Source organism: Salmo salar, chromosome ssa08, assembly GCF_905237065.1.
Source record: "Salmo salar chromosome ssa08, Ssal_v3.1, whole genome shotgun sequence".
NCBI classification, from domain to species: Eukaryota; Metazoa; Chordata; class Actinopteri; order Salmoniformes; family Salmonidae; genus Salmo; species Salmo salar.
Window position 1 is genome coordinate 21,548,406 of NC_059449.1, and position 24,985 is coordinate 21,573,390.

At 40.2% G+C, this 24,985-nt stretch overlaps 1 protein-coding gene across 3 annotated transcripts; it reads left to right on the forward strand.

Annotated features, from left to right (window-relative positions):
- The first annotated feature begins 2,541 nt into the window (after positions 1–2,541).
- On the forward strand, positions 2,542–23,281 carry LOC106610431 (C-type lectin domain family 4 member E). Of its 3 annotated transcripts, XR_006770808.1 has the most exons (10): positions 2,542–2,936; positions 4,203–4,298; positions 9,553–9,633; positions 9,755–9,897; positions 10,112–10,212; positions 12,693–15,916; positions 17,040–17,097; positions 17,628–17,723; positions 22,123–22,329; positions 22,565–23,281. XR_006770808.1 is itself a non-coding variant. In XM_014209799.2 (6 exons), the coding sequence occupies exons 1-6, from the start codon at positions 2,834–2,836 to the stop codon at positions 12,850–12,852; spliced, it is 684 nt and encodes a 227-aa protein (XP_014065274.1). In that variant the 5' UTR covers positions 2,542–2,833; the 3' UTR covers positions 12,853–15,051. The 3 variants fall into 3 exon arrangements, 1 of the variants encoding a protein (XP_014065274.1); XR_006770809.1 differs by lacking the exon at positions 17,040–17,097; XM_014209799.2 differs by lacking the exons at positions 17,040–17,097; positions 17,628–17,723; positions 22,123–22,329; positions 22,565–23,281 and having other exon boundaries at positions 12,693–15,051.
- Positions 23,282–24,985: the final 1,704 nt, after the last annotated feature.

Here is a 24,985-nt window from a genome sequence, read left to right on the forward strand (position 1 = left end):
TCTATTTTCCTTGAGAATTGGACACAGAACTTTACGCCGTTCTGCAATTTCCTTCGGAAACTGGTCATTCATGCCAATTTTGGTCCCAGCAAGTCATTTACCCAGGCATTTAACCATTATTTTATCTTTAAAGGAAGCAAACTTGGCAACGATTGGGCGTTTATACCTTTGCCCTCTCTGTCCGAAGCGGTGTACACGTTCGAGTTGGATTTTGTCGATAGCTTTGCGTGAAATCTGAAGCGCTGTAAGGAGGAACTCTAACTACAGATTCAGGAACTTCTCCTTCTTTCTCTTGTATACCTGTAAGTACCAGATTCTCTCTCATGGATCTAGTCTGTATGTCAAGTAAGACTTCTCTCAGAACGGAGTACTCCTTTTTAAGTTCATTCACTTCGGTTTCAATCTTATTGACTGTCCCTTTTATACATTTACATTTTACATTTTAGTCATTTAGCAGACGCTCTTATCCAGAGCGACTTACAGTAGTGAATGCATACATTTCATACATTTTTTTTTTCTGTGCTGGCCCCCCGTGGGAATCGAACCCACAACCCTGGTGTTGCAAACACCATGCTCTACCAACTGAGCTACAGGGAAGGCATCTTGTGTGTTTCCTTCACCAATGTCGCAGCTTTTTCATCACTCATCTCGAGGCTTGCCTTCAACTCTTTTATATCCTTACTGACTAATTCAAGTATACCCAGTTTGTCATTTATTGACTTTAACAGATCGGTTTCGACCTTTAACTTTCCCGGTGGTGAAAATGTTAAATCGTCTGTGTCTGTAGAAGAATCACGTTTTCGTTTTGAAATCGGTTCCCCTGTCTTACTCTTCGTCATGTTTGGGTGTTGCTTGTTTTCGTAATATTTGTCGATAAATGTCTCTAGTCTTAAGATTTGTTTAGTGTTATTATCCAGATTGAAGGTTGTTACCCACCAGATTGTGTAGTGCTAATATTTAGTCTAACTTGCCGATATTGAATATTACGTTTTTATCTTGAGGTGCTCTACATAACTACGTTCAGTCCGCCATTACCTGTCTCAGTCTCGCCTTCCTATCAATTGTTTAGGACAATGATCCAACACACCTCCAGGCTGTGTAAGGGCTATTTGATCAAGAAGGAGAGTCATGGAGTGCTGCATCAGAGGACCTGGCCTCCACCCAGTTGAGATGGTTTGGGATGAGTTGGACCGCAGAGTGAAGGAAAAGCAGCCAACAAGTGTTCAGCCTATGTGGGAACTCCTTCAAGACTGTTGGAAAAGCATTCCAGGTGAAGCTGGTTGAGAGAATGCCAAGAGTGTGTAAAGTTGTCATCAATGCAAGGGTTGGCTACTTTGAAGAATGTAAAATATATTTTGATTTGTTTAACACTTTTTTGGTAACTACATGATTCCATATGTGTTATTTCATAGTTTTGATATCTTCACTATTATTCTAAAATTATTCTAAAATGTAGAAAATAGTAAAATAAACAAGGTGAGTAGGTGTGTCCAAACTTTTGACTGGTACTGTATATCACGTAAAAGCTGTTGTTAATGTTAAGATGTATAGTTCATTATATAGCATTGCATGTAGGCTCTACACAAATATCTCTGTCTCTCTACCTCTACCTCTCTCATGTTGATGGTTGGATACAGTGCTGAATGGTTAAGTGATGATCCCACCTAGTGGTTAAAGTGAGAGATGAACTCACCATGAACTCAACATAGAGGTAAAATAGTGGTATTACACACTTGTCTATGGGTTTTTTCTCAATTCATCCTTCCTCGGTTCCTCCTCGCATCCTCTTTCCTCCCCTCCTTCTAAAAACACATTGGATAATACAATCCTCGGGGCGGGACCTTGGACCTTCTCCTCTAATAGGGTTAAGCAGAAGGAGAGGTGATAAGAGAAGAGGAATCAAGGAAAGACCATTGAGATAGAGCCTTGTCAGAGAGAGCCTTAGAGGAAGAACATTTTAATTAATGATGGACAGAGAAAAATAATGTTATGTTAAGATTTAGATGAGTGTGTAGACATACTGTGCTCTAAAATGCTTGAATTCTGCTAAATGTACTCATCATTTTTCTAGATTTTTTTTCATGATCGATAATTATCATCAATTGATTTTATAAGCAGATCAACGGCACAGATTAATAAATAAAGGAACAGTGTCCTCTGAGGTCTACCAGCTTCATGATTGAATGTGATTGGATCTTTATAAAAGTGTGACTTGCAGTTGGACACAGGCAGAGGGCAGAACAGAACTTAGGACACACACACATTCACAAACGCACACACGTCTGTGAAGTTCCCCTTTAAAACCAAACAAAAAGAAGCAGACATAGATATCCTACACACACTTCTGAATATTTCCTCACACTGATGTCACACACACAGCATAGACAGGAAAAAAGGCCCCTATATGGCCATCGATGGCCAGTCACGGAGTGCAAGCGAAAGTGACTTCCTTATGAACAATGTTACGAACAGGCTTTGCGAAATATGACTTCCTGCTTGAATCTGATTGGATTCTATCAACTGCAGTCGACCACAGACAGACATCAGAGAGGTACCAGTGGAGACGCATATCAGAGCAACTACTCAACTACTAGTCACTGACGTTAGAATAAATCATACAGTAGATATTACCATTAGGAGTCAGTTAGAAAGGTAATCATACAGTAGATATTACCATTAGGAGTCAGTTAGAAAGGTAATTATACAGTAAGTTAATACTGTAAGTAAAAGTAAGTTAGAATCATAGATATTACAATACCAGGTCAGTCAGACTGAATTAGTTCATTCATTGATTGATTGGGGTAATCATTGATATTCGGTACGGTTAGTTAAGATGGCCAATTACGTCAACAAACAGGTGATTGAATTAAACAAAGTTAATGAAGAAAACCGGAACAGAGCAACGAGGAGCGTGAAGACTGAGACCCATCTCTCAGGTAAGGACAAATAATTAGCTATTTTTCTCTCTCTCACACTCACGGACGCACGCCCGCCTGCAGGCATAGACGAACCAAACACATGCACGCACGCACACACACACACACACAAATAAAATAACATGAAAGAATAACATACATAGCTTGTATATTTTTGAGTGTTCTGTCTTCTGGGTGGATCAGTTCGTAAGGAGAGTGGGGTTTACAACATGCTGGAGTCACACTAAAATGCATAATTTTTTCCCCTTCAATTACTGAAACTATTTTATTACGATCAATTGAAAATAACCTTTTAAAACAACAACAAAGTGGACAGCCTGCCACTGTTTTTGGTAAACAGCTGAGGGGCTGGAGAAATGTAAGCACTCTCAAATTCATACACACAGCTCTGTATGCTCAGTGTAAGCTTGTTTTACTCTGGAATTGTAAATTATGGAATTGTACAAACTCTGTATATTTGGGAGATCCTACCAAATTCATATAGAAATGTGAGTTATAGATCTTTCATTCCCATTGAAAGCAAGTCTAAGAAGTGGTAGATCTGTTCTATGTGTTGTTTTTCTCTGCTTCCCTTTCTGAAGTTGCATTTTTACACAATGACGGCTTGTTTTGTCACATAAACACATTCGAATTTTTGCAACCAGGAAATTGCGGAGCGATTTCTGCATAGTGCATCTTTAAATTATAATTTTGAGCTCATGGATGGTCATTCCTTGCATATATAGCTCTGTCTATGCATTTTAGAGTGGTTACATTTCTCCACTCAGTGTGTATTTTGGGTTCTGATGGGGTTACATAGTTAAACTAAGCTCATGAGGCATTTATAAGTTACATTCATGAAGAATGAATGGGTAAATATTATACATTTCAAAGTCCAAAAAAATGGATGAAGCAATCAAAGATAGCCCCTTTAAATCATGCTTCAGCTACATTGTGTAATTTTGGTAATTTCTTCATACAGTAGCTTCCTGTTTATCTGATGTGAGGTGACCACAAGCTTGAGCAAAGTGTTGCTGCCAACCCTAATTCAGGGGAAAACAAATGATGCAATGGAAATGCTTTGTTCTCAGAATCCTAATCATAATCTTTAGTGATATAGGATGATGGTGTGTGTGTGTTTCTGTGTGTGTGTTTTTCTGTTTCTGTTTCTGAGTGTGTGTGTGTGTGTGTGTGTGTGTGTGTGTGTGTGTGTGTGTGTGTGTGTGTGTGTGTGTGTGTGTGTGTGTGTGTGTGTGTGTGTGTGTGTGTGTGTGTGTTCCTCTGCAGATGGAAGACTACGACACTACAGGCTGGCTGCTGTGTGTTTTGGAGTGCTGTGTGTTCTACAAGTCATTCTGAACATCTCCCTAAGGCTGGCTTTCTGTGAGTGAGTCTGTGTCCCAAATGACACACTAGTATCTCTGTTCTTTTGACAGTGCACTATGCAGGGAATAGAGTGCCATCTGGGACCCTTTTCCATTTTATAACGGACTACATTTGAACAGCGCCGATGGGGCAGATATGTATTTTATCATCACATTGTTCTGTACTTAAAATCAACGATCACAGTTCCTGTAGTTTGTTAATGTTGACACACAAAAATAAACACACCTGTTGTAATTATGCAGTACAACGAAATGTGCGCTCTCTTTACAAGGGTCTATTCATAGACTGTGCATGAGTTTCAAGTTTGTGAACGTTTACAATTTATCCTTCCATTTCTACCGATCCGCGTGTCAACATGTTTTAGTGGAACATTTTCATTTAAATAGTAACGTATTTGTTTTTCAAAATAATTGTCTCATGGTTAATAATACAAACCGCAATTACATCATTTCGTTGATGTTCTTATCCAGAGCGATTTACAGGAGTAATTAGGAGTAAGTCCCTTAGTCAAGGGCACATCGACAGATTGTTCACCTAGTATACCGTCCCAACGCTCTTAACCGCTATGCTACCTGCCTCTTCAAACCGGAATTAAAATAGTAATCATCTTAAAGTAGAAATTCCACTAATGGGAGAGCACCAGCCTCTGCCATATGGACACATTTATACACCGTGATTCATTGGCGCCTAAAGAAATGAGTGCATACACGAAGAGATATCCTAAGGCAATGTAGCAGTATGCCAAGAACTTCCATTGTCAACTAGAACAAATAAAATCAGAAAATATCCTGATGAAAATGTAGATTCTTTGAATCACATTCATCTATCTACTTCTCATGTCTGCCTCTCTTTCTACCTTGCTCTATCACTAGTGAAGTGCAACTTTGTATCAAATCAATCAATTGTATCCAGCCCAATTACTGTATATAGGAAGGTCCGTCACGAAGCTAATGCTAGCGAACTTGCAACATTTTATCAACTAGCCTATTCCGGTCCTCAGAGTTTTTTGCTCCAGTGAGCTCAGGACAGACACAGCTGTTTTTGTGCGAAGGAAGATGTGCTCAGGTATTTTGTGAAATTTCCACTGGATATATGGGATCCTCTGAGCATGACATTTTGCTTTTTCACAGGAGGACTGGTGATTATCAAGGGGGAGAGTGTTGGAAAGATTTTTCAAATACTGTGAGGAACTAACATTCACAATGGATGTAAAGGTGAAGAAATAATGACTTACTGTAGAAGCTCAGATAATTAGTGGTGTTGAGTTAACACGATCAGAAATCAGACATCCCCAAATGGTTACTTTCCTATATTTGCGCAGCAGGCCAGTTAGACTACTTCTACACATGCTCTGGCTCCCTGGCTCCGTCAACATTAAGAGGACAGAGAAACCAGACACATGCTCATTGCCCAAATGGAGCGCTGGACAAACTCGGCCATCAGGCTCTCCTCCACCAGCGTCATGTTGGCAGTGAACTCATCAGGGAGGAACAGAAACATACTGACATCATCCTGCATCTGAAAATCTGCACAGAGAGAGAGAGAAAGAGAGGGAAGGAGAAAGAGGCAGGGAATAAATAAAATGGAGAAGAGGAGAGAACAGATCAATTGGAAAATAAGTTAATGAACAATAAAAAGTATTTGAAACGTTTTATACAAGTAAACTGTGTCATTACTTGGGGCGGTAGCCTAGTGGTTAGAGCATTGGGCCAATAAGCAAAAGGTTGCTATATCGAATCCCTGAGCTGACAAGGTAAAGATCTGTTGTTCTGCCCCTGAACAAGGCATTTAACCCACTGTTCCTAGGCCGTCATTGTAGATAAGAATTTGTTCTTAACTGTCTTGCCTAGTTAAAATACATTTAATAAATACTGTGCAGCCCAGGTCTAAGTTGATGCCCAATTTCACTGGGTAATGGTCCTGTGAAATCATGGCAATGCGGGTGAGTGCCTCCCCATCTAGCTCGAAGTCCTCCATCCCTCTACTTGTTATCTAGCCATACACACTCATAAATACGAGGTGAAAGGTGAAAACTTCAGGAGATGAGATAAGGACTTGAACCCCAGCCCTCTTGGACCTTTGAAGTTGGCAACACCCAGAGTAACAGAGCCAGCTCTTCTTCCCAGGGGCTTTGTCAGGATGTGATCCACCTGCCTGTTTTCAATATTTCCACAAGGTGACGCCAACTCTCAATTTTTGATTTGGAAAGGCACACCCCTGTCTATATAAGGCCCCACAGTTGACAGTGCATGTCAGAGCAAAAATCAAGCCATGATGTCAAAGGAATTGTCCATAGAGCTCAGAGACAGGATTGTGTCGAGGCACAGATCCAATGCTTTAAAATTGGTCCTCATATTCTTCCGGTAACCAGTGCTTCACTTGGGCAGAAGCTCATCTGAGTACAGGCACCTCAAATGTTCTACTGCTTGAGCTCCTGTTCCTCATATAGAATATCAGCTCAACAGTATTGTGGAGGTACTGCACCTAAATATAAACAGTACTGGAACCCAAAATTATTACTGGAACCTATTTCAGTCAAAGTCAAGCACTGCCAGTAATGAAAAGCATCAATGCTCAAATGTGTTTCTTATTCCAAAAATGTGACAACAAAAACAAAAAAACTGCTTCCGCCCTCCTTGACTACACAAGCCAAGTGTACAGTGCATTCGAAAAGTATTCAGAAGCCTTCACTTTTTCCACATTTTGTTAAGTGACAGACTTATTCTAAAATTTATTGAAATATTTTTTCCCCTCATCAATCTACACACAACACCCCCATAATGACAAAGCGAAAACAGGTTTTTAGATTTTTTGGGGGCAAATTTGTGAAAAATAAACAGAAGAAATACCTTATTTGCATAAGTGTTCAGACCCTTTGCTATGAGACTTGAAATTGAGCTCAGGTGCATCCTGCCTCCATTCATTATCCTTGAGATGTTTCTACAACTTGATTGGTGTCCACCTGCAGTAATATAATTTAATTGGACATGATTTGGAAAGGCACACCCCTGTCTATGTAAGGCCCCACAGTTGACAGTGCATGTCAGAGCAAAAACCAAGCCATGAGGTCGAAGGAATTGTCCATAGAGCTCCGAGACAGGATTGTGTCGGGGCACAGATCTTGGGAATGGTGCCAAGAAATTTCTGCAGCATTGAAGGTCCCCAGGAACACAGTGGCCTCCATCATTCTTCAATGGAGGGACTTTGGAACCACCAAGACTCTTCCTAGAGCTGGCCGCCCGGCCAATCTGAACAATCGGGGGAGAAGGGCCTTGGTCAGGGAGGTGTCCAAGAATCCGATGGTCACTCTGACAGAGCTCCAGAGTTCCTCTGTGGAGATGGGAGAACCTTCCAGAAGGACAACAATCTCTGCAGCACTCCACCAATCAGGCCTTAATGGTAGAGTGGACAGACGGAAGCCACTGCTCAGTAAAAGGCACATGGCAGTCCGCTTGGAGTTCACCAATAGGCACATAAAGACTCTCAGACCATGAGTAACAAGATTCGCTGGTCTGATGAAACCAAAATGGATATTTTGGCCTGAATGCCAAGCATCACGTCTGGAGGAAACCTGGCACCTTCCCTACGCTGATGAATGATGGTGGCAGCATCATGCTGTGGGGATGTTTTTCTGTGGCAGGGACTGGGAGACTAGTCAGGATCGGCAGAAAGATGAATGGAGCAAAGTACAGAGAGATCCTTGATGAAATCCTGCTCCAGACTGGGGCGGAGGTTCACCTTCCAGCAGGACAATGACTGTAAGCATAAAACCAAAACAAAACGTGAGTGGCTTCGGGACAAGTCTCTGAATGTCCTTGAGTGGCCCAGCCAGAGCCTGGACTTAAACCCAATCGAACACCTCTGTAGAGACCTGAAAATAGCTGTGCAGCAATACTCCCCATTCAACCTGACAGAGCTTGACAGGATCTGCAGAAAAGAATGGGAGAAACTCCCCAAATGTGCCAAGAATGTAGTGTCATACACTACAAATCTCAAGGCTGTAATTGCTGCCAAAGGTGCTTCAACAGAGTGCTGAGTAAAGGGTCTGAATACTTATGTAAATGTAAATATTTAAGTTTTTTATTTTTAGTTAAGTTCCAAACATTTCTAAAAACTTGTTTTTGCCATTGTGGGTTATTGTGTGTAGATTGATGAGGGGAGAAAACAATTTAATCAATTTTAGAATAAGGCTGTGACATAACAAAATGTGAAAAAAGTCAAGGGGTCTGAATACTTTCCGAATGCGCTGTTTAAGCCTGGGATATCAACCACTCAAAGTTAGTGGGAGTGACCACAGAATTCTATGGGACCTTATTGAGTAAAATATTTGCCATCAGGCTATGTCCACTAGCAAAAACTTTCCCCCTGGTCTTCGATAGTTAATACAGGCACAAAGTCATAATTACAGCCCATTTCCACAACTGCTTTTAAATCTAACCCTAAATCTAAGTTTGATGTGTTGGTCTACCAAACCTTCCAAGCATTTGGGCGGAAGTGTCTGGGAACAAGATTAGATGTAATGTGACTAAAATGACTTAATTTTAGAATGTGCTTCATCCTTCAGCACAGCATGTCATCCTTTATATGTTTTTTATCATATTCAACATAGTGGGTTATGTCACATTTGACATGGGTGATTATGTCACACAGTTATGACACGTTTATGAACCCTTTATAAAGCATGACATACACTTATAGATGCTTAATAACACATTTATGTAGTGCTTATGAAGGCATTATGAAGGCTTTATGAACCCTTTGATAAGACCATTGAAGATTAAATTATTGATCTGGCTAACAAGCAGATTTACATCAATCATCAACATCAATGATCAGCTGATCGTCTGTCCTCTTTTACCAACGTCAATCATGTCTTTTGTAACCAGTGGTGTAGTGATATTTGTTTCATTTCTCAATCAAAGTTTGTACCGACAGATGGCACCTTTTGAATATCTTCATAGAATATACATAAAATGCCTCCTCAGATTACGTCTGACTATATCCACATTGTCTCAAGAAAATGTTATATTCTTAACACCTTCCTGCACCAAGTCAGGCATACCTCATTTCAAAATAGGGTGTAAACATCAACGTCAATCTTGAATGATAATTCCTCATGTTTTACTGGTGAAATGTCCAGACTGCATTCCAGTCATCTCAATCATTATCATGGGAATATGCATTTAGATCTCAATGAATTACTGTTTCGTGAGTGAATTAACCGGTAGCTATATGGATCAATCCTTTCCAGATAATAGAGGCAATGTGACTAAAGAGAGAGACCAGCTTCAGAAGGAAAGAGATGATCTCATGAGAAAGTTCTCTAATCTGAGTGAGTTTACCTGATAAATGATCATAACATCACATATCTAATATGCAGTAAACTTGTGTTCAACATTCTACAATAATAGGTGCAGAATAATAAGATGGAAATTCATGTTTTGGTCTTGTAGAACAAACCTGTCCTGAAGGCTGGCAGAAGTTTGAATCCAGTTGGTACTTCATCTCTACTGAGACTAAAACCTGGAAGGAGAGCAGACAGGACTGTCTGGAGAGAGGAGCAGACCTGGTGATCATAAACAGTGATAAGGAACAGGTGTGTGTGTGCGTGTGCGTGTGCGTGTGTGTGTGTGTGTGTGTGTGTGTGTGTGTGTGTGTGTGTGTGTGTGTGTGTGTGTGTGTGTGTGTGTGTGTGTGTGTGAGAGAGAGAGAGAGAGAATCAAACATCTCTTGGTCAGTAATGTATCTTCCAGTATTTAACACATGTAGTCTATAGTAGTTGACAATATCAGTATCTTTCTCACCAACAGGAGTTTCTCATTGGCCTCAATAAGGGAGCTTGGATTGGTCTGACTGACTCTGTTACTGAGGGGACATGGACATGGGTGGACGTCACCCCACTGACCATAAGGTGAGATTTGAGCATCCAGGTATGATAGAGACCTCTATGCACACTCACTAGACTCTACCCGCACACTCACTAGACTCTACCCGCACACTCACTAGACTCTACCCGCACACTCACTAGACTCTACCCGCACACTCACTAGACTCTACCCGCACACTCACTAGACTCTACCCGCACACTCACTAGACTCTACCCGCACACTCACTAGACTCTACCCGCACACTCACTAGACTCTACCCAGACACTCACTAGACTCTACCCAGACACTCACTAGACTCTACCCAGACACTCACTAGACTCTACCCACACACTCACTAGACTCTACCCACACACTCACTAGAGTCTACCCACACACTCACACATACTATACTGATACTCCAACACACACACACAAAACACACATGCATATTGACGCCAACACACACAAGTGTGTGTGTGTGTGTGTGTGTGTGGTCTTGTACAACTAACCTTGTGGGGACACACAATTCAGTCCCATTCAAAATCCTTTTTCCCCTAACCACTAACCCATACTCTTACCCTAAACCAAACCCTAACCCCAGCTCCTAACCCTTAATTTAATTCTAATCCTAACACTAATTTTAAACTTAACCTTAAACCCCTTAGAAATAGCATTTGACCTCGTGGGGTCGAACAAAATGTCCCCAGTTGGTAAACACGTCCACGCACACACAAACACACACACACACACACACACACACTTCACATGCACTGCTGCTACTCTGTTAATTATCTATCCTGATTGCCTAGTTAAAACCCCTACCTACATCAGAAAGTATTCATACCTCTTGACTTTTTCCACATTTTGTTATGTTACAGCCTGAATTTAAAATTGATTAAATTTAGATATTTTTTGTCACTGTCCTACACACAATACCCCATAATATAAAAGTAGAATGTGTTTCAAAATGTTTGTGGATGAATTTAAAATGAAAAGCTGAAATGTCTTGAGTCAATAAGTATTCAACCCTTTTGTTATAGCAACCCTAAATAAGCTCAGGAGTCAAATTTTGCTTAACAACTGACATAAGTTGCATGGACTCTGTGTGCAATAATAGTGTTTAACATGTTTTCCAATGCTGCGCAAAGAAGGACACCTATTGGCAGATGGGTAAAAACAAAAAAGCCGACATTGAATATCCCTTTGAGCATGGTGAAGTTAATAATTACACTTTTGAATGGTGTACCAATACACCCAGTCACTACAAAGATACAGGCATCTTTCCTAACTGAGTTGCTGGAGAGGAAGGAAACCGCTCACGGATTATAACATGAGGTCAATGAGGACTTTAAAACAGTTACAGAGTTGAATGGCTGTGATAGGAGAAAACTGAGGAATTCTGTTTGCAACAAGGCACTAGAGCAAAAAAAATGCTCAAACGGTTTGGACAGACAGAAGTTGGGACATCAGGGTTACCGACTAGAGATGAGTCCAATGACAGTTGGGAGGGTCGTAGAGCAAAATAGAGAAAACCATGGTGTTCGTGAGAGTCTCGCCTTTCCAGAGAGTGGCTTGTACAGACAGTTTTTATTGAGACAGCTGCATTTCAGGATGTATCATGGTCTGGCAAACACCACTGTAGCTCGGCCACCATCCCATGCAAAAAAAAAACAGATATCTCTAGCTTAAATTGACTTAGACTGACGCACAGGTGTGTCAATGGACTCTTAAGGATTTAAGGATGGAATGGAGCTAAGCACAGGCAAAATCCTAGAGGAAAACCTGTTTTCCACCATACATTGGCAGATGAAATCACCTTTCAGCAAGACAATAACCTAAAACACAATGCCAAACCTGCACTGGAGTTCATAACCAAGAAGGCAGTGAATGTTAAATTGTTCGGAGTTTTGATTTAAATCTCCTTGAAAATGTATGGCAAGACCTAAAAATGGTTGTCTAGCAAAGATCAGCAATGAAATTTGACAGAGCTTGAATAATTGTTTCTAAGAATAATGGACAAATGTTGCACAATCCAGGTGTGGAAAGCTCTTAAAAAAATTACCCCAAAAGACCAATGGTGATTCTAAGACTTACTGACTCAGGGGGTTGAATACTGACACAAATGTTCAAAGAAATGTTAGTATTTTATGTAGATTGTCAATTTTTTTTTACAATTAAGTCAATATTAACCCCACTTTGTAACATAACAACATTTGAAAAAGTCAAGCGGTGTGAATATTTTCAGTATAAACTCAATTACCTAAACTACATACCTCGTACCCCTGCACATTGACTCGGCACTGGTAATCGTATATAGACACGTCATTTTTTATTTGTTTTGATACTATTTTCATTTTTTGTTAAGCACATTTTTTATTAATTTCTTAATTACTTTTTAACTCTGCATTGTTGGGAAAGGACCCGTAACTAAGCATTTCACGGTAAAGTCTACACCTGTTGTATTCGGCGCATGTGACCAATCAAAATATTTATTCATTATTTCTCTGTCTTGTTTACCCTGTAGTTACTGGCACTCACAGCAGCCTGATAATGGTCGTGTCGACCCAAAAAATGGGGAGGAGGACTGTGTTGAGCTGAACACAGAAACATGGCCTCCTGCAAAGGCATGGAATGACCAGTCATGTTCAGACAATCGTCACTGGATCTGTGAGAAAGTGGTTTAACAACACCATGACAACAGAGGAGACTGGTGGCAGGACGAGCACACATACAGCACCCTACAGTGCACACTTCATTCTCTCTTTCTAAGACACACCAACACACTGTAGGTACTGTACTGTGGGGCAAAACAACCTGATAATGTGGTGTACCAGGATATACTGTAACTAGGACTGTGCTGAGTGTCATGATCGTTGTTAGAAATGGACCAAGGCGCAGCGTGCGTAGAGCTCCACATGTTTTAATAAATTAAACTCACCAAAAACAATACAGACCAAAACGAAACGTGCCGCTAATGTAGTGCTCGCAGGCAACTAGACATAGACAAGATCCCACAACCACAGTGGGGAAAAGGCTGCCTAAATATGATCCCCAATCAGAGACAATGATAGACAGCTGCCTCTGATTGGGAACCATACCCGGCCAACATAGAAATGAAAAAACTAGACTACCCACCCTAGTCACACCCTGACCTAACCAAAATAGAGAATAAAAAGGATCTCTAAGGTCAGGGCGTGACACTGAGGTTAAAATGGGGTATTCTAAGCCTGTATATAAATATTCTGACATATCATTTACCTCTCAACATAACTGGATTTGTGAAGAGTTATACAGTAGCTCATTATATAGTAGTGCTACAGTGCTAATGCATCTCTCTCTAGTTAAACAGTGTGTAGACATACTGTCATCTGTAAAATGCTTGCATTCATTGTTTTAAATAGAAACACGTTATGTGATTTGCCATAGGCTTGTGCTTTTTTCATAATCAATTATTAGCATAAACCACTGTAGTAAGAAGATGAACTAAGGCTCAAATTAAGTAAGAAAGGAACCTAGCAGGTTTACCAGCTTCCTGATTGAATGTGATTGGATTGTTAAAACAATGTGACTTGGAGTTGGACAGAGACAGAAGGCAGAACAGTACTGAGAGGATACATGCTGCACGCAGGCAGACACACACACACACACACAGACACACACACAGACACACGTGTGAAGTTCCCGTTTTCTGATAAAGATGCAGACAGATGTCCCACACACACACACACACCTCTGAATAACTCTTCACACTGATGTCACACACAGACAGCGTAGATAAAAGAAAAGGGCCCCTATCGATGACATAGAGAGAGTACGAGCCCTAATGTGAACTCCATTTGAAGGCTGGGGAAGCCACAAACAGGCCTGTCAAAGTGATAGGATGAAAGGCTGCACTTGTCATTACTTGTTTTCATGAAGCTATCATGTTATATCACACTGTTTAGAATATCCTGTCATGTTTACCTACCTGATTGAAGGCGATTGGATACTTTAAAAATGATACTGTAGTGGACAACAGACAGAGATCAGAGAGGTACCTGGTGGAGATGCACATCAGAGTAACTACTCAACTACTAGTCACTGAAGTTAGAATCATACAGTAGATATTACCATTAGGAGTCAGTTAGAAAGGTAATCATACAGTAGATATTACCATTAGGAGTCAGTTAGAAAGGTAATTATACAGTAGATATTACCATTAGGAGTCAGATAGAAAGGTAATCATACAGTAGATATTACCATTAGGAGTCAGTTAGAAAGGTAATGATACAGTAGATATTACCATTAGGAGTCAGTTAGAAAGGTAATCATACAGTAGATATTACCATTATTAGTCAGTTAGAAAGGTAATGATACAGTAGATATTACCATTAGGAGTCAATTAGAAAGGTAATCATACAGCAAGATAATACTGTAAGTAAAAGTAAGTTAGAATCATATATATTACAATACGAGGTCAGACAGACCTAATTGATTGATTGGGGTAATCATTGCTATTCGGTACGTATTAGTTAAGATGGCCGACTAATTCAACAAACAGGCGATTGAATTAAACTAAGTTAATGAAGAAAACCAGAACAGAGCAACGAGGAGCGTGAAGACTGAGACCCATCTCTCAGGTACAAAGAATTATCTCAAATTCATAGACAGAGCTACAGTATGTATGCAAGGACCGACCATCCACGAGATCTAAATGATAGTTTTAACTATTTGAGGCTACACAGTGTTTGTTTACAATTCCATGGTATATCAAGCTTATATTTTGAGTCCTGATGGGGTTAGACTGTTAAACTAAAGTCATGAGGCAATTATAAATTACATTCTTCAAGAATCCATGGGGAAATATTATTATTTTAAAAGTTAAATAAAATGTGATAAAACAATCCCTTATTGCCCCTTTAAATCATGCTATTGCTATATTGTGTAATTTCTTTATACAGTAGCTTCCTGTTTATCAGATTTAAGATGACCGCAAGCTTGAGCAAACTGTTGCTGCCAACTCTCGATGGGGGAAAACCAACAGTGCAATGGAAATGTTTGGCTCTCAGAATTCTAATCATAATCATCATATCACTCAATACCAATTTTCAATCTTAAGATGTACAGTTCATTATGTAGCATTTCTTGTAGGCTGTACACAAATCTCTCTCTCTTTCCCTCTACCTCTTTTTATTAGCAGCATGTCATGTGACCTCCCATGCTTCTGCTAAGTTTATTTATTTTTATTATTTTTGTCCTATGAGTTTTTCCAGCTTCCTGATTGAATGTGAGTCACGGAGTGTGAATCATAATGTCACTTCCTTATGAACAATGTCACAAATAGGCCTTGCGAAATATGACGTCTTGCTTGAAAGTGATTGGATACTTAAAACGTTCTTTCAATTGCAGTCAATGACAAACAGACAAGACAGACAACAATGGAGAGCCATATCAGAGCAACTACTCAACTACTTGTCATTGAAGTTAGAATCATACAGCAGATATTACCATTGGGAGTCAGTTAGAAAGGTAATCATAAGTAAGTCAATACTGTAAGTAAAAGTAAGTTAGAATCATAGATATTACAATAAGAGGTCAGACAGACTGAATTTGTTGATTAATTGATTGATTGGGGTAATCATTAATATTCGGTTCAGTTACTTGAGATGGCCGACTACGTCAACAAACAGATGATTGAATTAAACAAAGTTAATGAAGAAAACCAGAACAGAGCAACGAGGAGCGTGAAGACTGAGACCCATCTCATAGGTACAAAAAATGATCTTTCTCTCTCTCACACACACGCAGATGCAGAGAGGTATGAACGCACAAAACGAACGCACACGTATGCTGGCACGTGCACACACACTAATAGCCCATCATAGAAAAACACTTGTTCATTTTGTATTGTTCTGTCTTCCGTGTGGTTCAGCTGGTACAAAGCCTGGGGTTTACAACCTGCTGGGGTCACGTACACTAAAATGCATCAATTCAATTTATTGTTTAACTTCAGGTATTGGAACTATGTAGAACTATTGAATAAGATCAACTGAAAATAATCTTTATAACAAACACACACTGGATACCCCACCACTGTTTTTGGTAAACAGCTGAGGGGCTGGTAACCTGAAACAGGCTCTGTGCACCTGGTGACCTGTCCGTTTCTTCCGCTCAGAGAGCCGTAACCACTCTCAAAAAAATATACGCTGCAGAAATGTAACCACTCTCAAATTCATAGACAGAGCTATGTATGACTGGTACTGTATGTAATTCATAGACAGAGCTATGTATGACTGGTACTGTATGTAATTCATAGACAGGGCTATGTATGACTGGTACTGTATGTAATTCATAGACAGAGCTATGTATGACTGGTACTGTATGTAATTCATAGACAGAGCTATGTATGACTGGTACTGTACGTAATTCATAGACAGAGCTATGTATGACTGGTACTGTATGTAATTCATAGACAGAGCTATGTATGACTGGTGTCACCTCGTGACCAGTATAAGGGTTATTTGTTATTGTAGTTTGGTCAGGACGTGGCAGAGGGTATTTTTTAATGTGGTTCGGGGTGGTGGTTTATTTAGTAGGGTGTTTGATTTATTATTTCCAGGTTTTGGTTTATGTTCTGTGTTTTGTACTTCTATGTTCTTTCGGGGTTGGGGTATTTCTATGTGTAGGTTAATGGGGGGTTGGACTCTCAATTGGAGGCAGGTGCTTTCTCGTTGCCTCTGATTGAGAGTCCTATATATGGGTAATTGTTTGGGTTAGTGTTTGTGGGAGATTGTTTCTTGTTTTGCGTCTGTGAGCCTTACAAGACTGTTTTGTTGATTGTTCGTTCTTCTTTTGTTATTTTGGTGTTTTCTTGGTTCAAATAAATATCAAGATGAGCACATTCCTGCTGCGTTTTGGTCCTCCATTCCAGACGACAACCGTGACAACTGGTACTGTATGTAATTCATAGACAGAACTATGTATGACTGGTACTGTATGTAATTCATAGACAGGGCTATGTATGACTGGTACTGTATGTAATTCACAGACAGGGCTATCCCATCCATGAGATCAAAATTATAGTTTTACCCATCTGAGTCTACACAGTGTTTGTTAACAGTTCCATGGTAGAACAAGCTGATATTTTGGGTCCTGATGTGGTTAGAAAGTTAAGCTCATGAGGCATTTACAGTATAAGTTACATTCTTCAAAAATCAATGGTGAAATACAATTAATGAAAAAAAATGTGAATGTGATATAGCAATCACAGATTGCACCTTTAAATTGTGTTACAGGAATCACAGATTGTGCCTTTATTTGATGCTTCTGCTATATTGTGTACTTTGGAAAATTGTTGCTGCCACCCACAATGGAAATGTTTCGTTCTCAGAAATCTAATATTAGTCGTTAGTGATGTTAGATGATGTTTGTTCTATTTTAATCATAATGTAGGATGGTGTGCGTTCCTGTTTCTCTGCAGATGGAAGACTAAGACTCTACAGGCTGGCTGCTGTGTGTTTTGGAGTGCTGTGTGTTCTACAAGTCATTCTCAACATCTCCCTGAGACTGGCTTTCTGTGAGTGAGGTTGTGTCCCAAATTACACCCTATTAGCTCAGTACTTTTTGACAGTGCACTATGTAGGGAATAGAGTGCCATTTGGGACTCTACTCCATTTGGGACTCTACTCCATTTTATAGTGGATTACATTTGAACAGGGCAGAGATGTATTTTATTATCACGCTATAGTTATGTACTCACAAAGCAAGTGTTGGGGTAGGTTCTTTGTTCCTAGTTCTGTACTTACAAGTATTCATAGACTGTGCATGAGTTTCAAGTTTGGGTACGTTTACAATTTATCCTTCCGTTTCTACCGATCAGTTATGATTTTCATAAACATGTTTTAGTGGAACATTTTCATTTAAATAGTAACATATTTGTTTTTCAAAATAATTGTCACATGGTTAATAATACAAAACACAATTACATAATTTATTAGACGCTCTTATCCAGAACGACTTACAGGAGCAATTAGGAGTAAGTCCCTTACTCAAGTGCACATCGACAGATTGTTCGCTCTTAACCGCTATGCTACCTGCCGCTTCAAACCGGAATTTAAAGTACAAATTCCACTAATGGGAGAGCACCAGCCTCTGCCATATGGACACATTTATACACCGTGATTCATTGGCGCCTAAAGAAATGAGTGCATACACGAAGAGATATCCTAAGGCAATGTAGCAGTAGGCCAAGAACTTCCATTGTCAAGTAGAACAAATAAAATCAGAAAATGTCCTGATGAAAATGTAGATTCTTTCAATCGCATTCATCTCTACTTGTCATGTCTGCCTCTCTTTCTACCATTAGTGAAGTGCAACATTGTATCAAATCAATCAACTGTATCCAGCCCAATTACTGTATATAGGAAGGTCCGTCACGAAGCTAATGCTAGCGAACTTGCAACATTTGATCAACTAGCCTATTCCGGTCCTCAGTTTTTTGCTCCAGTGAGCTCAGGAGACACAGCTGTTTTTGCTGGAAGGGAGATGTGCTCAGGTATTTTGAAATTTCCACTGGATATACGGGATCCTCAGAGCATGACATTTTGCTTTTTCACAGGAGGACTGGTGATTATCGAGGGGGAGAGTGTTTGAAAGATTTTTCAAATACTGTGAGAAAAGTATGCTGAATAACTGTGTGAATTGAATTAAAAATGACTTAGAAGCTCAGCTAATTAGTGGTGTTGAGTTAACATGATCAGAAGTCAGACATGCCCAAATGTTTACTTTCCTACATTTGCGCAGCAGGCCAGTTAGACTACTTCTACACATGCTCTGGCTCTGTCAACATTAAGAGGACAGAGAAACCAGACACGTGCTCATTGCCCAAATGGAGCGCTGGACCAACTCGGCCATCAGGCTCTCCTTCAACAGCATCATGTTGGCAGTGAACTCATCAGGGAGGAACAGAAAAATACTGACATCATCCTGCATCTGAAAATCTGCAGAGAGAGGGGAAAGGAGAAAGAGGCAAGGAAAAATACAATGGAGGAGAGATCCGATACTTTCAAAGTGGTCCTGATATTCTTCTGGTAACCAGCGCTTGACTTGGGCAGGATCTCACCGGAGCAGAGTACTGGCACCTCAAATGTTCTACTGCTTGAGCTCCTGTTCCGCTTAAGGAATATCAGCTCAAACGTATTGTGGAGGTCCTGCACCTAAATATAAAACAGTACCGGAACCCAAAATGACTACTGGAACCTATTTCAGTCATGGTCAAGCACTGCTCATATGTTTCTTTTTCCAAAAATGTGACAAACTAAAAAAACTGCATCAGCTCTACTTGACTACACAAGCAGCCTACAGTGCATTCGAAAAGTATTCAGACGCCAGAAACCTTTCCCACATTTTGTTACAGACGAATTCTAAAATTGATTGATTCATTTTTTGTCATCAATCCACACACAATACAACATAATGACAATATGAAAACAGGTTTAGAATTTTTAGCAAATGTATAAAAAAAAAATCATAAAACAGAAATACCTTATTTACATAGATATTCAGACCCTTTGCTATGAGACTTGAAATTGAGCTCAGATGCATCGTGTTTCCATTAATTATCCTTGAGATATTCTACAACGATTGGAGTTCACCTGTGGTAAATTCAATTGACTAGATATGATTTGGAAAGGCACACCCCTGTCAAAATAAGGCCCCAGAGTTGACAGTGCATGTCAGAGCAAAAACCAAGCCAACTCCGAGACAGGATTGTGTAGAGGCACAGATCTGGGGAAGGGTACCAAGACAGTTCTGCAGCACTGAAGGTCCACAAGAACACAGTGGCCATCATCATTCTAAAATGGAGACTCTTCCTAGAGCTGGCCAACTGGCCAATCTGAGCAATCGGGGGAGAAGGGCCTTGTTCAGAGAGGTGACCAAGAACCCCATGGTCACTCTGACAGAGCTCCAGAGTTCCTCTGTGGAAATGGGAGAACCTTCCAGAAGGACAACAATCTCTGCAGCACTCCACCAATCAGGCCTTTATGATAGAGTGGCCAGACGGAAGCCACTGCTCAGTAAAAGGCACATGGCAGTCCGCTTGGAGTTCGCCAAAAGACACCAAAAGACTCTCAGACCATGAGTATCAAGATTCGCTGGTCTGATGAAACCAAAATGGAAGGCTGTGGCCTGAGTGCCACGTCTGGAGGAAACCTGGCTCCATCCCCACGGTGATGCATGATGGTGGCAGCATCATGCTGTGGGGACGTTTTCAGCAGCAGGGACTAGGAGACTAGTCAAGATCGAGGGAAAGATGAACGGAGCAAAGTACAGAGAGATCCTTGATGAAAACCTGCTCCAGAGGGCTCAGGACCTCCGACTGGGGCAAAGGTTCACCTTCCAAAAGGACAATGACCCTAAGCACAAAGTCAAGACAACGTGGGAGTGGCTTCGGGACAAGTCTCTGAATGTCCTTGAGTGGCCCAGCCAGAGCCCGGACTTAAACCCGATCAAACACCTGAAAATAGCTGTGCAGCGATGCTGCACATACAACATAACAGAGCTAGAGAGGATCTGCAGAGAAGAATGGGAGAAACCCTTATATAGGTGTGCCAAGAATGTGGTGTCATACCTAAGACATCTCAAGGCTGTAATCGCTGCCAAAGGTGCTTCAGCAAAGTACTGAGTAAAGGGTCTGAATACTTATGTAAATGTAATATTTATGTTTTAATATTTAATGAAGTTGCAAAAATGTCAACCTGTTTTTGCCTCATTATGGGTTATTGTGTGTAGATTGAAGATGGGAGAAAACAATTTAATCAATTTTAGAATAAGGCTTAACATAACAAAATGTGAAAAAGTCAAGGGGTCTGAATACTTTCCGAATGCGCTGTATAAGCCTGGGATATCAACCATTCAAATTTAATGGCCATATTGAGTAAAATATTTTCCATCAGCCTATGTCCTTCAGCAAAAACATTCCCACTGGTCGTCAATAGTTAACACAGCCACAAAGTCATAATTATGGCTAAGCCCTGCCCATTTCCACAACTTCTCTTCTTAAAATGTGCTTTTAAATATAACCTAACTAACGAAGGCCAAGTTTTATGCGTTGGTCCACCAGACCTTCTGAGCATTTGGGCGGAAGTGTCTGGGAACAAGATTAGGTGTAATGTGACTCAAATGACTTAACTTTAGAGCGTGTTTCATCCTTCAGCACAGCATGTCACCCTTTATATATTTATATCATATTCAACATTATGGGTTATGTCACATTTGCCATGGGTGATTATATCACACAGTTATGACACATTTATGAACCCTTTACATGGCATGACATACACTTAGATGCTTAATAACACTTATGTAGTGCTTATGAAGCCTTTGATATGAAGGCTTTATGAAGCCATTATAAGGTGAAGGTCAGACCATGAAAATCAGGCTATATTATGAAGTTATTATTTGAGAGCATTGAAGATGAAATCCCAATCAGTGAAAGAATTATCAACCTAGCCAACTAGCAGATTTACATCAATCATCATCAATAATCAGCTGATAGTCTGTCCACTTTTACCGATGTCAATCATGTATTATGTAACCAGTGGTGAAAAGAAAAGTGTATGACATCATTATTTCTCAATCAAAGTATGTACCGACAGATGGCATTTTATGAATATCTTTATAGAATATACATAAAATGCATTCTCAGATTACAACGTCTGACTATATCCACATTGTCTCAAGAACATATTATATTCTTAACACCTTCCTACACCAAGTCAGGAACAGCACATTTCAAAATAGACTGTAAACATCAATGTCAATCTTCAATGATAATTCATCACATTTTACTGGTGAAATGTAAACACTGTATGCCAATCATCTCAGTCATTATCATGGGAATATGCATTTAGAATTCTTGAATTACTGTTTCGTGAGTGAATTAACCAGTAGGTATATGCTTCAATCCTTTCCAGATAACAGGGGCTATGTGACTGCAGAGAAAGACGTGCTACAGACCTGTTACAACACTATGACTGAAGAGAGAGACCAGCTACAGACCAGTTACAACACCCTGACTAAAGAGAGAGACCAGCTACAGACCAGTAGTAACACCCTGACTAAGGAGAGAGACCAGCTTCAGAAGGAGAGATATGATCTTATGACAAAGTTCTCTAATCTGAGTGAGTTTACCTGATAAATGATCATAACATCACATATCAAGTATGCAGTAAACGTGTGTTTGTATTCTACAATAATAGGTGCAGAATAATAAGATGGAAATTCATGTTTTTGTCTTGCATTGTTGGGGAAGGACCCATAACTAAGCATGTCATGGTAAAGTCTGCACCTGTTGTATTTCGCTCATGTGACAAAACAATTAATATTTTTTTCTTCAACGTCTTGTTTAACCTGTAGTTACTGGTACACACTGCAGCCTGATAATTATGGTGCCAACCCAGCAAATCGGGAGGAGGATTGTGTTGAGCTGAACACAGAATCATGGCATCCTGTAAAGGCATGAAATGACCTGTCATGTTTAAACAATCGTTACTGGATTTGTGAGAAAGTAGTTTAACAACACCATGAGAACAGAGGAGGCTGGTAGGAGAACTGAAAGGAATTTTATAATATCTGTACATTACAATTCTACATGTGATTCCAAAAGTACAATGATTCATGTTTTGCTTGAGCTTGAGATTAAGAATCAGTGATAGACCTTGCAAGTGCATGAAAAGGTCAACTGTACAAAGTCATATGTCTGTGTGTTGAAACTATACTTTGGGTAACAGATGGATAAAGGGAACCAAGAGTTCCTGTTGTTGCTATATTCCAGTCTTACTTCTGCTTGCACATGATAGCAATAATGGGAAGAGGGATTGGGAAACTGACTGCCAATAACACAATAAACTAAACTCTGCCTAGCAGAGACATCTTTGTATTAGCAACTATTAATTATGAGCTTATATGGTATTAAAGTTAAGGGACATCACCCCTGGCGGTGGGATCCTCAGTAGGGGATAAAACTGAAAAACACCATCTTTTGTGCTGAGTGTGTTACTTGAAAATTACTGTAAGTGTATACCCCGGGTTGCAATCCGGCTTGAAATCCTTATTAAACAAACTAACCTCTGATCAAAGTTTCCTGTGGTCACCTGTGTGCACATAGAGCAGAATTTCCCTTACAATTCTTGGCTACAAGGATGGGATGGATAATGGCAGTCTTCAACTGATTCCAGAGTGAAGACAGTCAAATGTGCACGAGGGTCACCAGTGACCCAGGGAATTCTCACTCCACCTGAAATCACTGGAGCAGGGGAGACTGTCTACTCTATCCTAAACACATTTAGATAAGGCCTGGACTCTTTGATCAAGGGTCAACAAGCTTAGTTTTAAGAAAATAGCGAGCTCAGTGAATGAGAGCGGTAGAGTCCTCTTGAAAGAAGGGTCCTTTCTCAAAAAGGGGTGTGAGTCCTCCGAGAGAAGGCTGAATGAGAGATAGGGGTAGAGTCCTCTTGAAAGAAGGGCCTTTTGGTGTTCTCTATTATTGGGATTGGAAGGGTGCTTTCTCAAAACAGTTCCCAAAAAGCTTTCTCAAAAAGTGGTTTGAGTCCTCTGCAAGAGGGCTGCTGAGGGATGCTGAGCAAGAAGGGTCTATTCTCTATTATAGGGGTTGGCTGATTGGGAGATAGGGGTAGAGTCCTCTTGAAGAAGGAAATGTATTAATGTATAAAAGATTGTGTCTTTGAGGATGTAATGTTAAATTAGAAACTGTAACGTTGAGCGTTAGCCGATTAGAAAACTTATTGGGAGAGTGTGGTTTGAAAGTAGTGGTTTGGAAGATTGTGACAGCATCGTGGTGTAAACGGGGCTGTTAAACTACTCAGACATATCCTGGAAAAGTGTGAGAAGTACATTTGGGAGAAGATATACTTTGGAGTTCTTTCCCATTTGGGGGAAAAGAAGCTCGGGATTATTATTATATAGATCAGGCATAAGATTAGTTTTTTCTCCATTTGTAAGCATATGTAAAATGATTGCTTGTTTGTACTGTAACTTGTTAAACTGTAAAGAAGTATCCTTTATACTGATCAATATTCTTTTTCTGTATTTTACGGAGAGAAATGGAAAACAAAAAAAGGAAAACCGATGGTTCCTGAGGACACCTGACCGAACCGATCCATGACGAGACTATTGGGAGAGTGGGCAATGAGTGAGATTCCACTGTAGCACAAGGAAGGTGGTTTTCCACTAGGAGGGACATTGCGCATGAAGAAATCCAACGGAGACCTGAGGAATTTGAAAGACTAAAGAAAAGGGGAAAGCCAGGAGTGAACTGGGGGTTATTTAGAAAATGGGAAGTGCACAGAGCTGGGTGTATGAACTGTGTGGGATGAGAGTACAAAGAGCCAGATGAGGTCTGGGAACACATGAAACATGAAAGACAATTCTCAGATATAGAAGAAAAGTAGAAGACAAAGAAAGACACCAAACTACAGATCAGCTGGTTTTCTACCAAGGGAAATCCACAAATCCACAACCATATTGTCACAAACCTCTTCGTCAGAAGATATGTTGAAATCGCTGTCGGACAAAGTGGACCAATATGCAGCGGATAGCGTGCTCATCATTTATTTTAAATGTGACCACGAGGAAAAAAACAATAAACAAAACTCACGACAGGAACACTGTAGCAGGCTAAACAAAAGCAGTGCTAACATACAACTACCCACAAGTGACAAACAAAACACACACCTACTTATAGGACTCCCAATCAGAGGCAACTAGAAACACCTGCCTCCAATTGAGTCCAGCAACCAAACCTGCACATGGAAAACT

Bases quoted from the DNA above. Each gene is read 5' to 3' on its own strand.
- LOC106610431 (XM_014209799.2), top strand. From the start codon at position 2,834: ATGGCCAATTACGTCAACAAACAGGTGATTGAATTAAACAAAGTTAAT. The intron at 9,634-9,754 runs GTGAGTTTACCT...TTGGTCTTGTAG, and splicing joins GAGAAAGTTCTCTAATCTGA to AACAAACCTGTCCTGAAGGC. The intron at 9,898-10,111 runs GTGTGTGTGTGC...TCTCACCAACAG, and splicing joins TAAACAGTGATAAGGAACAG to GAGTTTCTCATTGGCCTCAA.